The sequence below is a fragment of the Excalfactoria chinensis genome, chromosome 2 (genome assembly GCF_039878825.1).
Source record: "Excalfactoria chinensis isolate bCotChi1 chromosome 2, bCotChi1.hap2, whole genome shotgun sequence".
Taxonomy (NCBI): domain Eukaryota; kingdom Metazoa; phylum Chordata; class Aves; order Galliformes; family Phasianidae; genus Excalfactoria; species Excalfactoria chinensis.
In genome coordinates this window covers 69,120,668-69,139,349 of record NC_092826.1, presented here as the reverse complement: position 1 = coordinate 69,139,349, position 18,682 = coordinate 69,120,668, and the positions used below count along the sequence as shown (strand labels likewise).

The window sequence follows — 18,682 nt, the reverse complement described above, 5'->3', positions numbered from 1 at the left end:
GGATGCTATTTGTATGATGTTCATGTTGCATCAACTCATGTGAGAATTTTTATTTATTGAAAGTCTTCAATGCTTTATTGTTTATGCACAGGGAACAGCTATTTTCCATTTTTGATGGTATACTTTTATTATACTTTGTAAATAAGTCTTTGAAGATAGATAATTGAATTGAACATTTGGTGATCAAAATAAATTTCTAGTACAAAGTTGGAAGCTATGGGGATGAAAATAGATAAGGCATTGTTTTAAAAAGATAAACTGTCAAAACAATTTAAATTGAAACACATTGTACCTCGTATCTCGTATAATGAGATAAGGTAATTTACAGGGACGATAGCTGGCTACTTTGTGAAAGGACTATCTCATAGAATGTGTGTCCATTAATCCTCTCTTTTAGAAGATTTTTAGTTATTCAATATTAAGGGAAATGGAATTTCAAACAGAATCTCAGTGATATTTTTTACTTGACTGCTAGTTGTGTAACGTCAACAGATAAGATAAAGATGATCAGAAAGGAAAGCAAACTTCTTCAATATTATAAAAAAAAAAAGAACAGAGTAGAATGTATTTGGCAATCCAGATATGCACGAGACAGACAACTTCATATTAGCTGTTTTTAATTAGCATAGCATTGTTTTGTTTGCTCTAAAATACATATTTGCGTAGTTTACTTGTATTACTTGTATATTACATACTTTTATTTTAGCAATTTCCAAAGGACACAATTAATGAAGAAGTGGTAGAGCTTTTGAGCCCTTATTTTGAAATGGTGGACTACAACATTGAGACAGCTAAGAGAGTATGTGGGAATATTGCTGGGCTTTGCTCATGGACCAAAGCTATGGCTGTATTTTTTTCCGTCAACAAAGAAGTATTACCCTTAAAGGTAACTGTTAATCAGAGTGACATATACACTTTTGCTCCTTCTCCTTCCTACCCGAGTGCAACTGAGGATTTCATCTGCTGGAAACATCAGTTGTCTTATTCCAATTCGTGGATACCTCTATAGGAATTTATTATGTTGAAAATATTAATTCTACAGTGAAATATGCATCAAATGTACTACTTTTTGTAGGCTGTAAAGATCATTACATAGATTATGCAGTTTTATGCCTCTGGGCTCTTTCTGAATTGAAGTAGATATCTAGTATAATTCACAGTTGCAATTGCTTTAAGTAAGTAAGAAAAAACTCAAGATCTAGTTCTTTTCAATTCATAAAGAGACTATACAGAGACTTTATTCATCAGTGTTAGTTAGGGAAAAACAGGCCTGAATAGTCATTGGAAGGTAAGAATGAAAGTCAGGAAGAACATGGTCAGGCATGATTTTGGTATGTAGTAGCTGTAATTGGAGTGACCTAGAGGAAGAATTGTTGCTAGCAGTAGTATCTTTCAGTAGACTAAGTATAAGCTTTTGGTGATGCTGGTCTTTCTAAAGGCCAGTTCAGACCAAGTTTTGTGTCAGATGGGAAGGGGCTGGTTTGTCCTGAAATTATTTTATTGATTTTTCTAATTTACATGAGAGCAACTAATTAACTACAGCTCCCTGCAAGGAGTATTGTAGAAATGAAATAAAATAAAAGGTTTTAATGAATCATGAACTCTTTGTTTATCTTGAAATACAGTGCAGTGAAGCTCTCTTTGACATACATTATAGCAAATGCTTTGAGATGTTATATGTGAGAATGTACTTATTTTATTTATTTGCTTCACAGGCTAACTTAGCAATCCAGGAGAACCGCCTAACCACTGCTATGTTGGATCTGCAGAATGCTCAAGAAGAACTGAGTGCAAAGCAAGAAGAATTAGATATTGTACAGACAGAGTATGAAAAAGCCATGAGAGAAAAACAGGTGAACATATCCTTGTAGAAAAGAGACTGTTACAGATGGCTGCCAACCTTGCTTTGAGAGAAATATTTTCTCTCATAACTCTTCATTATTCCTTGGAAAAAGCATTGATAGACAGTGTAAAAGAGTGGTTGGATACTTCCTCTCTGGATCCCTCTCTCTCTTCCTCCTCCTTCTCTTTCCCACTCCTTCAAAAAGTATTTTATTTGTGCTATTTTGGTGTCCAGTACTATAACATCAAGTTTCATTAATATATGATATCAACGCATAATATATTTGAATTGCTGGGCAGATTTTCCCATAACTAATAGGTAACAGGCTTAATTACCTGTGATTTAATATATGTGCCAACATGAAAATTATGAGAAGAAATACTAAAAGGTTGAACCATATTTATGGCAGGTGTTCGTAGTAGGTTCTGATGATCTTTTTTCCTCTTACTTTCCCTCCAAATCTGTAAAGTGACACTATATATAATTGAAAATAAATTTTTGCACTGTTGTACTGGTTTCATTAGATGTAGAGATTTTTCCATCCTATCAGATACATAGCTGTAAACTGTATTTCTTGGTTCATGGTTTCATACAGGCTTTGCTTGAAGATGCTGATCGTTGCCGGCATAAAATGCAAACAGCTTCAAGTCTAATAAGTGGTCTAGCAGGTGAAAAAGAGAGATGGACGAAACAGAGTAAAGAATTTGCCTTGCAAACCAAGAGGCTAGTGGGTAAGCATTTGTCCATGCTTTGATCTTGGAAGTAAATTAGTTGATTTAATTGTAATGTGTAGTGAAACTAAAAACATTTGAAAACAATTGAATGTTTCCATTGTGGTTCAAGTTTCTCATTGCTAAAATTGAGGCAATCATTAATTTTCCTGTTTAAACACAGCTAGGAGAAGTCTGCAATCAGGCTGAAGTCTATATATAAATAAACCCTACAATATGATGCTCTCTTTATGCTGTGCAGAAGATGTTACTTGCATAAGATGCAGTACATGCTTATGACACCGATATTATAACTTGACTGATGTTTGTAGTCAGTACTCCATAGAGTGATGTGTTAGAAAGTACCAGTAAAATTTGTATAACAGAATATACATGGAGGAAATGAACAATAATATTCTATAGTTAGAAGTCAGCAACTTGAAATGCAGTTAGTAATGTTCATGGAACTTTTATTTCATAGAAGTAATTTTTAATTTTATAAATAAACACTTGGAAATGCAATGGCAATGGAGCTTTTGGAGCCAGTTTTACCTTGCCATATAAAACCAATATAATATGTTGTATTAATATATTCTTCTCTTGATTCCTAGAGTTGCACTGAAAAGGTAATGTAAATATGTTAACTAGTGAAATGTATAATTGCTTTACTACATAATGATCCTGGGGAAAGAAGCTCACTTGTCACCTGCATGGGCCAAAGTACATTCTTCCACTTACTAGCAAAAACATTAAAAACTTGAGAAGGAAGAGTCTCCATCATGAACAGAATTTAAAAATTTAGATTTATTTTTCTTTTTCTTCATTTATTTTCCTTTCTCTTTCCGTTTTCTTTTTGTTTCACTTCCTTTTTTTTAGGTGATGTGCTGTTGGCTACAGCATTTCTATCCTACTCTGGTCCTTTTAATGAAGAGTTCCGCAATCTGCTATTAAATGACTGGCAAAAGGAAATGAAAGCCCGGAAAATTCCCTTTGGTAACAACCTGAACCTCATAGAAATGTTGACTGATGCTCCTACTATTAGTGAATGGAGCCTGCAAGGATTACCAAATGATGACTTATCCATACAGAATGGAATCATTGTCACTAAGGCATCTCGTTATCCTTTATTGATTGATCCACAGGCACAGGGTAAAACTTGGCTTAAGAACAAGGAAGGCAAAAATGAACTTCAGGTAATAGGAATGTTTGTGATTTCATAGCTTCTAGAAACTCTCAGCTGACAAAAAGTGGGAAATCTGAGATTCAAATAATAATTAAAAGCAGTTTTTATGTGAGAAAGGACATCTTGGGATATATTTTGGTAGACTAATGACTTGACTAAATATGAAAGCATATATGTGGAAACTTATTAATACAAGTTGCTCAATTGGTGTAATGGATTCATTTTTATTATGAACTACTGGAAAACAAGCTGGATAGATAATGTCTGATAAGGGCTCAAGCACAGTTCAGAATACTATAAACATGAGAAAAAAAAATAATTAGTGCAAATAAATGTTTTAAAATGAGAATGCAAAGCATAGTATTGTTATCTTTTTGTAATCAGAAACTACTGATAATTTGTGCTCTCAGCATGGATGTCTAATCCATGCAAAATATTCTGCAAATATTGTGAATACAGTGTTACCCCAACATATAGTTTGAGGCAAAATGCACCAAATCAAATGGAAAAGTACAAGGAAGAAAATCCTTGTTTGCTGCAATCAGTTTTTATAAAAAGCTATCTCTAAAAAAGACAGAGGAGTTTGATGGATGATAATGAATTGGATCTGAGGGTAATAGGATATTTCTGTCATTACTATTGATTCTTCTGTCAGTATGAAACTTGAAATGGTTGCCTAGCTAGTCATGTTAAAAAGAAAAAAAACACAAGATTAGACTAACTTTGTAGCTGTAAACAAGCTAATCTGAATGTGCTTTGTATACATGTTGAAAATTAATCACAATTTTACTTAGAATTATTTTTTAAAGGAAAGGCTACTTATTGGCTTATTCAGTATAAAATATTAATTTTCAATGGAAAAGCTCTTATCTTGGAATTGGCTTTGCTGCAGTTAGGCTTGAGGAAATTAACCAAGATAAGGCTGTGGCTAATAGATGGTTCTGTGAATTTCTGGTCTCATTGCACTCGTAGAATATTGAAACTTTATGCACTGAGTGCTGTTTTACTCTTGCAGTTGAAAATTAGCACTTTGCATTCAATGATGTCTTAAAATGCAATACGTTGAAACTAATCATCTCTTGTAGTAACAGTCTTTGCCTTGATTAAGCTATAGGACTGTTCTTGTCAGTAATTTATCTGAATAAAATGACATTAACTTTAAACAGGCAAAATGTTTGGTATCTGGACGAAACTTACCATATAGCTCCATAATTGTATTTTTAGATCACTTCTTTGAATCACAAGTATTTTAGAAATCACTTAGAAGACAGCCTTTCTCTCGGAAGACCTCTCTTGATAGAAGATGTTGGTGAAGAGCTTGACCCAGCATTAGATAATATTTTGGAAAGAAATTTCATTAAATCCGGTTCCACCAATAAGGTAAAAACAAACCAAATGATCAAACAGCTGATAACAGCATCTTCTCTGTCCTCCACAAAATAATACCTGTTAAATATACGCCTCTAAAATGCTAGAAGTCATTTACACTTGATTAACAGCAATGCAAAGTAGAGCTTAAGTTCACATATAATTAATTTAACATATTAACATAATAATAACATTTAACATATACAGTTTCTTAGCTCTTTGTTTATGGTTACTTTTAAGTGAAGAAAGTACCAAGATTTCCATTTGCTTGCTGTTGTGTTCTTAATTTGGGATGTGTTAATCAGAATAGACAGAATATGTTAACCTATCAGTTAAAGTGTTTCATGGATATTCTCAACAAATTCATTGAATTAGACCTGTAATTTTAAGATGTATGTTTCTTCTTTTGAATAGAAAAATACATTTGTTTCTACATGTGGTACCTGAAAGAATGTGTACCGGCCCTTCATGTCTCGAGACTTCTTTTTCATACTTTTCTTAAGGTGAAAGTTGGTGACAGAGAAGTAGATGTGATGAATGGCTTCAGACTATACATTACCACAAAACTACCAAATCCAGGTTACTCTCCTGAAATTAGTGCTCGAACCTCCATCATTGACTTTACTGTGACTATGAAAGGTCTTGAAAATCAACTCTTGGGCAGAGTAATTCTGATAGAGAAACAGGTAAAAGAAATAATTACATCTTTCTCCTGACTTTATGCCTTTACCTGCTATTCACTTTCATTTTAATTATATCCTCTTCCCAGTATGAAGAGTACCTTTCTGTCTGTCTCCGTTGTGATGTTAATATAGCCTACTTAGAATGGTTTAAAAGTGAGCTTGGAAAAAAATAACAGAAGTTTCTATTTATCTTTTTGTTTCAGTGGTACCTTAATCATGTTATTTTTCTCCCTCACTGACATATGACATGATGAGTATGATCTGTGAAAAGGAAAATGATCCTGAATAGAAACTCACATCCTTCCATCTAAACACTGTGGAGCTCAATGAAAATATAAACTGTTGCAAAGGATGCAGTTTACTTCCTTACTTTGAGAAGAAACGGGCTCGCTAATTAGTCTGAAAATGCAGCTATAATAGTCAAGGAAGTCCAAGTTCAGAATGGCAGTACCAATAACCATACCACCAGTGGCCTTGGATGCTGGTTGGTACCTTAAAAATTACTGGACACTTAATCTCTCAGTCTATAAAGTTAACCAGTGTTAGATCAAAAGAGATACTATGCATCTCTAACAATATGAATCTATGACTGTATTTACTAAAATTTTGGCAATGGTTCCAGTTTACTTCCTCTGGAGAGGAATGATTTCCTGTACTTTGGAAGCTATTGAGGTCTTATGGTTGTTTATTTTTTTTTATTTTTATTTGACATAAGATTTTTCTACTTAATGGCATGAATTTCCTTGTTAATATGGAACTGTTACATTTCCTCCCTGATTAGACCATAGAGCTCATAAGAGAAACAATATTTATTCTGTGAAAGCTAGCATTTCATCAGACAGCTTCATTGCTCTATTAGATTCACTTCAACCAGCAACAGATTGTCAGCTCACTATGTAATGGCATTATCACTGTCTGAAACATCCCATGATGTGTATGTTCACAAAAGACTTATGGCCAAACTTTACTTCTGAGTCCTGCAGCACAATATACTCCTCAGAATGACAGTTGTTTTATCAGCAAATTCCTTCAGTTATCACAGTTTCTTTTTGATCACTCAGGCAAATGAACATCAGAAGGCATATGTTTTTTCATCTTTTTCTGCCAATAAAAATAATCACTAAAAATGGATCAGTGAGCCCATTCTAGTGGTCAGTTCTGCAAGCTGAGATCTCTGAAATGAAAATATCTTTATTTTTATAGAGTGTTTAGAAGTCACTGCCTGTACTGTCAGTTGAGTTGCTGGCATTTTGTTTTCCCCACAGTATTTTCATTGTATTAATTTCACAGCCTGAATGCTGAATAATTCCATTATATATTCTACTTGTTCTTCTCTAGCACATTAAAGCAAGCACATGAGAAGGCCAATACAGTTAAACATAAGAACTTTTGACTGAGCTCAGACACAAAAAACAATTACTGTGAAGGTGAAATCAGGGACATTGCCTGTACATGTAGGTATGGAGTTAGGAAAGCCAAAGTTCAGCAGGACCTTAAACTAATGAGTAAGGTGAAAAACAAGAAAAGTCTCTGTAAGTACATTGGCAGCAGAAGAAAGACTTAAAAATTCGGTGCCATTTCTCCATGGGGCAGGGAACCTAATGTGAGAAAGCTGAGGAACTCAGTATGTTTTTTGCCTCAGTTTCTGTAAGTAAGATTTGCCAGCAGGCCTCTTATGTCCCCAAATCTATTAGCAGTCTGGAGGAATCAAGCAGTATTCACAGTAGAAGATAGCTTTAAGGATCTCTTAAACTCACTAGACATAAACAAGTATGTGGGATGAGTTTCTTAGGGTGCTGTAAGATCTGGCTAATGCTGTTGGATTATGGTCTCTATTATCTTTGAAAGGCTGTGACAGTTGGTAGCAATTCTTGGTGACTCCAACCTGTCTGCAAGAAAAGCAAGGAATATCCTAATAACCACGTGCTGGTCAGTGTCACTTCACAGTACCTGGGAAAGTTATGGAAAAAAATCCCCCTAGAAGCTAGCTTATTCTAAGCACATGAGGGGACAGCAAGCAGAAAGGGAGCCACCAGTTACTGAAAGAAGATTATGCCTAACCCAGACCTAGTGAATTCTCCAATGAGAAAACTGACACTGTGGAAGAGGAGAAAGCATTGGAAGTTTTGTTCACCGTGGCTTTAGCACAGTGACCAAAATGAGGAGAGTTTCTATTCTTCAACATGCGTATGTAGATCTGTTTCTTTCTTCCCATTTCCCTGTCTCTGGTGCTGTTCTGCCCTGAGAATAAATGACCTGTAGATGTGCCGTGAGGAAAAGAGGTTTTACAGCACATCATTTGAGGATTCTGCAAATTGTGATTTTCAATTTGTTTGCTGTCTGGCATGCCCATTGGTAGAATCTGTGTGTCATACATTTAAAAGTATATGGATTACCAGGAAGAATACTGATACTGATTCTTCTTTTCCTCCAGAATGTTAAGCCAGCCTGTAAGATGTGAGCTAAGCATAGGAATGTCAATGGGTAGCTGGTTTATCTGTGAAAAGTTAATCTTCATTTCTTAGAACATTTGGCTTTGAGAGACATGATGTATGTCTGAAGGATATGTAATGTACACTGTTTTAATTACATGATTGTTTTATTTGATACATTGGTTTTGGTGGTTATGTAACTTGCAAAAGAAATTTCTTATTTAGCATATTAGAAATAGTTATGACAGATTAGTAGTGGAGTTATAGTATGCAAGAACTATTTGAAACCTTGTAAATTTTTACGATGATAATATATTTCTAGATTTGTGGTGGGGAAAGTCACATAGTTAATGAAAATTCATGCACTTGTGAATAGTTCTGTGCCAGCCATAAAAGCTGTTTGACAGCTTTTGTTACATAATAGTAAGAACTAGCATTCTTTGATGAAGTGACATCAACATCTGAAACCACTTAACACTACATTTCAAATGGCTTCTTTGGTGCAAGTTCCTTCTGTTCAGTAATGTGGCTTATTTTTTCATTCCATATACTACAACTAGAAATATTTGAAGATATGCAGAAAACTTTCACATGTATACTCTTTCTTGTCTGCACAAAGTATTTTAAAAGCTTAATAGATGAATCTTCACTTTAAAATCCAGTATTGCTTCACTTGCTTTATTTTGATCATTTTGTTTCAAACATATTTCTTGGATTCTTCTTGCAAGGAAAACAGCTTTCTTTTCTTTAAATATGTTGAACTCTAAAATATATTTAACCTTTTCAATTGCACTCAGCAAAACACTGAATTTAATTTGGTTTTTCAGCATAATTATTTAATTGAATGCTAACATTCTTTTAATGCTATACTTTAAAAAATTGTTTCTGGTTCATGAAGCCTAAATAATTCTTCTCTTGCTTGTAATTGCTACCTTTTTTTTTAGTTCCATTCAGATGATTAAAAGTGAGTTAATATCGGGATTTTTTTAAATTTTTTTTTTATTTTTTATTTTTTTATTTTTTATCTTTTTGTATTTTACTTCATCTGCTCTTGTCAGAATCACTTGAATTTAATACCACATCTTCTACGTTGTTTGACATTTACATTACTGTATGACAATAATCCCAATAAATCTTTTTACATGGTGGTGATATGTTTCATTGCACCTTTTGCACAGTGACAAGAAAAAGAATGATAATGAGATGAATATTTTATTTAAAAAAGTATATATATATATATGTATATATAATTTACTTTTTAAGATTAAAGAATTTTCTTTCAAAGAACAAAATCCCTCAAATATTTAGGAACGCTAAGCAGAACGTAGGAGTGAGAAGATCATAAATTTAGGAAGCAGAAAAAAAGTATTTAGCAATTCTGTTTAAATGAAAGCAATTGGAATGATGGAGTAAAAAAATGTTTGTAAGCCTTGCGAAGGTCTCAGGCTCATGATGTTTCTGTCATTTTATAAGGTAGCATGCCATATCCTGGTTTTGTACCTGTTTGGAAAAAGTAGCAGCCTAAGTGCAGTGCTTGGATGGACTTTGCAATGTTGGAGTTCACATGGTCGTCAACTTTGAAAACATCTACAAGACCTTTGTAAACAGTGCAGGAGATTTATTCTGTAGACACAGCTAATATCTCTGTCATCTGTCTCATTAATTATTGATAACTGGACAGAGATTCATATTTATCTGTGATAGTCTCATACCCTTCCTTTCACTTTTTTCATCCTTCTTACCTTGTTGTATTGAAATATATATATTGTTTCAGTGGAGTATTTTTCTCTTTGAGGAATTTATATTTAACAAGTTTTTTGTTGTTTTTTTTTTTTTTTTTTTTTTTAATTGTATTTTGAGACAGAAGAACAATATAGAAGACATTACATCTCTAAACAACATTTTTTCTGAATGTTTTAAGCAGCTGTTCTTTTTGCCTTTATGTAAGGCTGCTGATCAACATATATTCAACTTTTACGTATGACTACTGGAAAACAAAGTACATACATGACAGTGCTTGTATTACTAAAAGTAAAAAGCTAAATAAATGTAGCAAAACCCAATATGAAATCTATATTCTTTCTTTTCTTAAATAGTAAAACATTTTACTGAGAGACTGAGACAGAAACCCGGGTGATTCTGTGATTCTGTGTGATTCTGTGAGCCTGATGTTATTCCATTATTCCTTTCTGATGGAGATGTATTTTAGATGTTCTCAAAAGCTTTGATGCTTGATTAGTTGATAAGAATGATCCTTGTTAAAGAGACTATATTTACAATATAGAAATTGAAAAACAGGGCATAAATGAAGACAGCATTAGAATGAGTGAATTCAAAGGCTGTTTTTGAATGCTGTTTGCATCTGTCTTTATTAAAAATAGAAAAATAAGAAAAGTGAGTAATTTTTGGACTTGCAGATCTGTTAGGACATCAGCATTCTCCATTCTATTTGTTGGAATGATCTGTTAATGCGTACCTACATAGCAAGCTGGGAAAGCTGGCAATAGACCTGCTGTCAGAAATACCACTGGAATTCTTTCTGCACATTAGTGCAGTTATTCTAGACATTGACTATTTCCATAGGAGTAGTGCTTTTAAAACAGAGTACCTTATTGTATTTTGCTTTTGATTTCTTTTCTGTTTTCCAATTATTGCCTTGTATTTCAACAGGAATTAGAGAAAGAAAGAACAGATCTTATGGAAGATGTGACTTTAAACAGGAGGAGGATGAAGGAGCTAGAAGATAACTTACTGTTCCGACTTACAAGCACTAAGGGATCACTAGCAGATGATGATAGTTTAATAATTGTACTGAGTAATACTAAAAAGACAGCTGAAGAGGTTACACAGAAACTGCAAAATTCTGCTGAAACAGAGGTACAGATAAATTCAGCTCGTGAAGAATACAGACCTGGTGAGTTCAAGGTTGCCAACTATATCCTGAGCTGCATTGAACGAGGGGTGGCCAGCAGGGAGTAGGAGGTGATTGTCCCCCTCTACTCAGATCTTGTGAGGCCCCATCTGGAGTACTGCATTCAGGCCTGGGCCCCCAGCACAAGAAGAATGTGGAGCTCTTGGAACGGGTACAGAGGAGGGCCACTAAGATGATCAGAGGGCTGGAGCACCTCTCCTATGAAGAAAGGTTGAGGAAACTGGTCTTGTTTAGCTTGGCAGAGAGAAGGCTCTGGGGAGACCTCACTGCGACCTTTCAGTACTTGGAGGGAACATATAAACAGGAGGGGAACAACTGTTTATGTGGGTTCATAGTGATAGGACAAAGGGGAATGGTTTTAAATGGAGACAAGGGAAGTTTATGCTAGACATTAGGAGGAAGTTTTTCACACAGAGGGTGGTGACGCACTGGAACAGGTTGCACAAGGAGGTTGTGGATGCCCCATCCCTGGAGGCATTCAAGGCCAGGCTGGATGTGGCTCTGGGCAGCCTGGTCTAGTGGTTGGCAACCCTGCCCATGGCAGGAGGGTTGAAAATGGATGATCATTGCGGTCCTTTTCAACCCAGGTCATTCTATGATTCTATGCAGGTAGTGATAGAAGAGAAATGACTGGAGCATATGGTTAGAAGAACAATACCTATAGCAAGAGAAATGACAGAATTAAATCAGGATGACCATAATGGGTGGGAAGCGTTTGAGTTTTCCTGTAAGCAAAATGTACTTAGGAAATGGTGAACAAAATAATCAATGTTATACTTCATGTCAGATTTTTATAAAACGGAATTATCTGTTCTTTCCCTGGGCTTCCTGCTGCTCGTTATAGGAAGGTACCTCTCTTTCTAGTCTACTGCAGAAGAAGCTTGGATGTTTTGATTGTTCTGTCTCAACTGTGAAAATATCAACACTTTTTATGGACTGCCAGTGAGAGCAGTCTTTATGGTATTTGATTAACTGTATGGTTGAGTTCAAAACAGCACTATTTTAGGGAGCAGTATAAAAGTAAATGCTTTGTGTCTGTTTTGTTGATATCCTGTCTTGGACCCTCAAGCAATTATAGTCAACACATTTCATCAGTTTTTTGGCTTTTAACTGGCAGGTGAAAACCTGAAACAAGGTGCTCTCTGGAATGTTGTTTTACTTGGATTTTAGGACGTGTAAAATGATACAGTTAATGTAGCAGAAATCATTGTGGTTTTTATAAAATCTTTGTATTTAAAACTGGATGGCTTTTGAAAGTAATTTAAATCAGTGCTGGGTAAGTTAAGTCGATATAATCCATTTAGCTTTTTTATGACTCTTATAAAATTCTGTAAGAGAAATTGGTTTGGATGCTCAAGCAGTACTTGAAACCATCTTATTTTTTATAGTCTAACATTTAACCAAATATCCCAACATCTAGATTTTTTTCTAAATATGCTCATAACTGTAAACTGAGCTTTATATACTGTGCATTAATTACAGAAAAGATTTTCTTTTGTGCATACACAAATGAAGATTAACTTTTTAAATATTATTCTGGCCAGTACAGAATGGAGCTACTCAAAGACCTTCAGATAACGTGTATTTTAAGCTCAATGTTTTTGTTGTAGAGTTTTAAGTTGTCTAATTTTTATTTCTACTCTGAAAACAGACTTGTTTTCTATTCTTCAGTTGCAACTCGAGGTAGCATCTTATACTTTCTTATTACTGAGATGAGCATGGTCAATGTGATGTATCAGACTTCACTTCGGCAGTTTTTGGGGCTTTTTGACAGCTCCCTAGCCAGGTAATTCTGCTAACAGGTATTGTTCATACTTATCCACTCATGGAGGTGGCTATGGTCCAGTAAAGACTTGTAATCTAATTCTAGAAAGAATAGTGTTGCCAGTTCCTTGACAGGAATTTTCAGTTTAGAAGCTGTAGGCCTTTGTTAGTTACCAATGCAACAAATCTTCAGATAATCTTACAGTCTTTAAAGATTAGCTATTAAATTATTAAGAAACATTATACTATATGTTATGTAGAATGACTTCATAGGAACTGGTATATGTTTTTGTTGCTTCTTCAGTCTTAAAGTTGTTACTAAATTGCTGTCTGATATTTCAGAATTTTGAGCTATGCCTTTTTTTCTTCTACATAGCAGTCTCTTTAATAAGGTCTATCCAAACTGACATTCAACTGCAGATCTTTTTTCCAACAGGTCTACCAAAAGCCCTGTAACTAGCAAGAGGATTACTAATATTATCGAACATATGACATATGAAGTGTTCAAATATGCAGCCCGAGGACTCTATGAGGAGCACAAATTTCTTTTCACATTGTTACTTACTTTGAAGATTGATATGCAAAGAAACAGAGTGAAGCATGAAGAATTTTTGACGCTTATTAAAGGTTGAAAGTACAGAACAGTTTTAAGTAGAGTGTATATATTATTGCAGAAAATTTATGAGCTGTGGTTGTGTTACCTAGCCTAGTGCTTCCTTTTTGAATGTGAGAAGTCAGTCAAGCAAAGGAATACGTGCTTATCATTTTGTTCTAGTGACAGACAGTTTCATATGGTAGTTCTAATTTATAGCGACACATAGAATTTTGATAAGTTTAGCTATGAGAATCATGGAAATTTAAAAGGAAAGTTGGTAACTATCATTTCAGCTGATATTTATGTCTGCTGTTCAAATACCACCGTGTATGTGGTTTGACATTGAAAAATAATTATACCAAGCTTTTGCTTTATTTGGTAATTGTGGGCTGCCAAAAGGAAGCAAAAGCAAAGCTAACAGTTTAAAATAATATCTGACTCCGAGCTGAACATGCCACGTTCACAACAAATGGCTTCGCTGCATGTGATCAAGGTACCTGCAGTGAAAAGTGTGGAGTTCCAAGGTTTTCCAAGATGCTCCTAATTTTCTATTATTTATGGATTATAACTGCTAATTTTTCCATGTTGAATCTTCAGAAAATCTTAATTGCTGAAACATACATTTCTCAGATAACATTTATTTTCAGGCACATTGTACAAGGGCATGTGTAAGTAAATCTTAAAGAAAGAAACAAAGATTAAGGTACAAAAAAAATCCAAATTAATGTAAGTTAACCATACTGCAGACTTTATTTCACCAAAGTTGGCTTGACTTACAGATGGATAATTCCTGTAACCACATTTTTATTTGTGTTGCATTCATTTTAGTTTGAGTGGAATTCCAAGGAAGGCAAATATACATACTGAATAAATTATCGCATTTTCTACAGCAAGAAATGTTGAAGAAAAGTATTTGAAACTGAGCTTTTTTTTTTTTTCTTTTTTTCTTTTTTTGTCTGCAAACTCAAGTTTACTCAGAAATTTATTGATGACTATCCTTTATTATAAAGTATATCACCACACTGGGAAGGCAGGAAGTCACGTGAAATTGTTCTGTGGTATCTAGCATATGTTGTCCTATACATCTCTCTGTTTTCTTTTTTTCTTTCAGGTGGTGCTTCCCTGGACCTCAAAGCTTGTCCTCCCAAGCCAGCTAAATGGATCCTGGATATGACTTGGCTGAATTTGGTGGAGCTTAGTAAACTTAGCCAATTTTCAGATATTCTTAACCGAGTAAGCAAAAGTTTTTTAAAATAATCAGTTGTTTGGGAATGATTATTTGATTAGAATTTCTTGCATCCCTGTCTTGCTTTCTTAAGCTATGTTTTATGATATTTGTTCCAATATTTTACTGATTACATGCATTTTGAAGAGCCGAGATGATACTTAGTGTGTAGTAAGGTGAAGTAAGTAAATTGAAAGTATTATTTGTGAATAATACCTTCTGTACTGTGGGGAGTAGATATGTACCTAGTGTTCTCAAAGCTAACAGCCAAGCTATCTACTTTGTGGTTATTTCATTAGAGGAAAGTATTTAGCAGTAGCCCTTCTTTTCAGAATATGAATGCTTAAAAAGGCATTGTTGCACTGTGAAATTTTGTACTGGAAAGCTGAAAGCTTGTCCTCTCTTTTCTTAATTGCCATACTAAATCTGCGAGTAATGCTGATAAACAAATACCGTGTGCAGATTAAGCATCTTTGACCCTCATTAAAGGCTTGCAAACTTGCAATGTTTGTTATATGGCTTGTGTTTAATGACACTTACTCCTTTGTTGGTATAACCACAGATTTCTAGCGCAGAGAAAGAGTGGAAAATCTGGTTTGATAAAGAGAATCCTGAAGAAGAACCAGTTCCTTGTGGCTATGGTCAATCCCTAGATTGCTTCAGACATCTTCTTCTTATCAGATCTTTGTGCCCTGACAGGACCATTGCTCAGGTACATTTGTATGGCCAGCATAGTCTATCCAAGTGTTGTTAGATAATAGTTAAAGGATTCCAATTCAGTACATTTTAATACTTAAAAGGAATTTTTTAATGGACCTTTGCACTGAATTTTCTGAGATTCTTCTCAGACATATAAGCTATGCATTTCTTATAAGTTCTCAAAAGAATTCTGATATATTTTAGTATGGATGTGGGATTTCATCTGGAAGCTGATGTATTTATCCAGTTCTTCTACCTTATCAATTCAGACTGTATTCTTAACTGTTCTTGCTAATTGAACACTGGAACAGGTTGCCCAGTAAGGTTGTGTGTTGAGTGCCCCCTCCCTGGAAGCAGTCAAGGCCAGGCTAAAAGGGGCTTTGAGCAACTTGGTCTAGAGAGAGGTCTCCCTGCCTATAGCAGAAGGTTGGAACTATGTGATCTTAAAGGTCCCTTCCAATCCAAACCATTCTATGATTCTGTGATTCAAAGTATTAAATGGGAGATTACTCTAAGAGGCAAGCAGTGTATTGGGAACGCATTCAAGAAAGACTATCTGAAGCAGTTTGGAAGAGCACTTTACATTCTGTAAAGGAAGAATAGCCTAATGTGGTTTTTTTGCAGTAAATAAATAAGGTATAACAAAGGTGGTCTTTACTTACTTCCTTTTGATTTTTCATCATTATTGCCATTTATTTATAATTTGTTTAAGCATAAACATGGGAAAGACCTAATGACTTTGAGACTCATTTTGTATGTGATTCTTTTCTGTAAAAAGTATCTTCAAATATTAAAAACCTTTCTATTTGGCAAGGTTTGTTCTTTTTTTTTTTTTTTTTTTTTTTTTTTTTTTTTAGTCTGTAATGAATGTGTTATATATAATAAATTATATATGTAACAATGTATGGAGCTATATACAGTAGAATAATTATTTAGTACATTTTAAGTGGTTTTATAAAGCTGTGAGAACATTTTTGAAGACAGTGTGGTATGTTGACATATAAAACAGATTAGTTGCATGTTTTTATTTCTACTATTAAAATGTATATAGTATAACATTGTATATTTTCTACATTTTTTATATAGAGCAAGGCCTACATAGATTTTACAGCATTTATTATTTAGTACATATAGTACTTGTATTTACACTGGGAAGAAAATTATATTAAGTGATTATGTAGTATGGTAAGATTTACCCTTTTCAATACAGGCAAGAAAATACATTGTTGACACTATGGGGGAGAAATATGCAGAAGGAGTCATCTTGGACTTGGAGAAGACATGGGAAGAGTCAGATCCACGTGTTCCTCTCATATGCTTTCTTTCCATGGGCTCTGATCCAACAGACTCCATCATTGCTTTGGGAAAAAGGCTGAAGATGGAGACACGTTATGTTTCCATGGGCCAGGGGCAAGAAATCCATGCTTGTAAACTTCTGCATCAGACAATGGCTCATGTAAGAGACAAATATGACTAATATGTGAATGTTTGTTTTTTTTTTGAAACTTATCAACTAAGTTGTGTAGTTAATGCTGATTTAAGAACCTATATTAATTTGCATAAATACATGTCCTAAGCAACTGAATCTTCTTTTCACATTCATTTAATCGAACATAATAAACTTCTTGATTTTGTACAGATATGATTGTTTCATACAAAATGGAATTTTTGCTGTCAGTTGTTGGTGAGCATATTTGAATTGATCAATTATTTGAATGGCATGAATTTTAAATGTTCTTCATCAGTCAAAACTGGCTGTGGAGAATTCCTTACGTTAATATCTTTCATAAGCGCTCTGAGTACTTATACTCTGTTTTGATTTGATTAAGATACATTGTCTTTGTTCTTAACCTATATATATAAAGATTGATTTTAGTGCTTTTGGTGTGCAAACACTGTTGATAACATATTGATTCTGCTATGTTAAACTAGGGAGGATGGGCACTTTTGCAGAACTGCCACCTTGGACTTGACTTTCTGGATGAGTTGATGGACATTATAATAGAGGCAGAGACTGTCCATGAAAGCTTTCGACTATGGATGACAACTGAAATCCACAAACAGTTCCCCATAAGCCTGCTCCAAATGTGTATTAAGTTTACCAGTGAACCACCACAAGGGCTGAGGGCTGGACTAAAGACAACATACAGTGGTGAGTGTTTAATGTTTAATCTCCTTGTGTATTTTGGCAGAAAGGGAACACATTTTCTTTGCTGACAATTAAGTGCTCTTTACTGCATTTAGTAAAGGTCTTTATTTAAAGAGCCTTTGGAGATAGCAACTCAACATAAATTCAACTATTAGTAAATTGTTTGTTTGTTTTCTGAAGTTTACTCATTTTGTCTGGGCTAATTTATAGTGCTATTTTAATCTGTGCTACCGGTATGAACAGAGTCCAGCATAGAACAATATGTAGGACAGTCATTTTCTCCTGGGTAAGGCAGATAGCCAACTAAATATCTTGAGGACTGATGTTTTAGTGCTTATTTGAAGTACTTTTGAAAATACTATTCCTTCATATAAAACTCATTTACAACCAATAGGTGTCAGCCAGGATTTGCTGGATTTCAGTGACATGGTACAGTGGAAACCGATGCTGTATGCTGTAGCTTTTCTACACTCCACTATTCAAGAAAGACGCAAATTTGGATCTCTGGGCTGGAATATACCCTATGAGTTTAACCAAGCTGATTTCAGTGCCACTGTGCAGTTCATTCAAAACCACTTGGATGGCACAGATTCCAAGAAGGTAATTAGCATTTCTGGGGAAGGTGGATTAATGCCACAAGTATTTTCAATAGCAGAATCTATTACATAGTTTCCAGTAACTGAAACTCAAACACAATTTTAAATTATCATATAACTTCCACCAACATTTGGTATTTCAAATATATATGCTTGTAGCACAGGAGGTTTAAATTAGACTTCTAAATCTGTGCATGTAAAACTTCCAAATTAACTTGCATATTTAAATAAAACAGAAACCAAAAACAACACTCCGAGCCTTCTCCATCTAAAAATTCAGAAGTATAAACCTTGGAAATACAGATCTCCTGTTCAATGCTAGCTATAATAGATAGTTAAAAACTAGCCAGTTTTATACTCTTTTGTCTAAATCAGTTTTGAGAAAAAACTCTGACTCTACTTCTCCAAGCTATCTTGGCAACATAAAGAAGTGGACAGTTGCCTGTATGACAGCATAAAACTTCTTAATTTCCTCACATTTATATGGTCTGTTGTTGTATAGA

General features: G+C 34.4%; 1 protein-coding gene across 1 annotated transcript in view; it reads left to right on the top strand.

The window, feature by feature from the left end:
• DNAH5 (dynein axonemal heavy chain 5) overlaps positions 1 to 18,682 on the top strand; it is a 113,665-nt gene that overhangs the window by 79,271 nt on the left and 15,712 nt on the right. The window contains exons 60-73 of the mRNA XM_072328870.1: positions 707 to 886; positions 1,716 to 1,853; positions 2,439 to 2,574; positions 3,430 to 3,746; positions 4,961 to 5,116; positions 5,608 to 5,790; positions 10,890 to 11,133; positions 12,823 to 12,937; positions 13,352 to 13,542; positions 14,622 to 14,743; positions 15,298 to 15,447; positions 16,645 to 16,890; positions 17,367 to 17,586; positions 17,978 to 18,183. Coding sequence (XP_072184971.1) covers positions 707 to 886; positions 1,716 to 1,853; positions 2,439 to 2,574; positions 3,430 to 3,746; positions 4,961 to 5,116; positions 5,608 to 5,790; positions 10,890 to 11,133; positions 12,823 to 12,937; positions 13,352 to 13,542; positions 14,622 to 14,743; positions 15,298 to 15,447; positions 16,645 to 16,890; positions 17,367 to 17,586; positions 17,978 to 18,183 — 2,604 coding nt within the window. The remainder of the gene's footprint in view (positions 1 to 706; positions 887 to 1,715; positions 1,854 to 2,438; positions 2,575 to 3,429; positions 3,747 to 4,960; positions 5,117 to 5,607; positions 5,791 to 10,889; positions 11,134 to 12,822; positions 12,938 to 13,351; positions 13,543 to 14,621; positions 14,744 to 15,297; positions 15,448 to 16,644; positions 16,891 to 17,366; positions 17,587 to 17,977; positions 18,184 to 18,682) is intronic.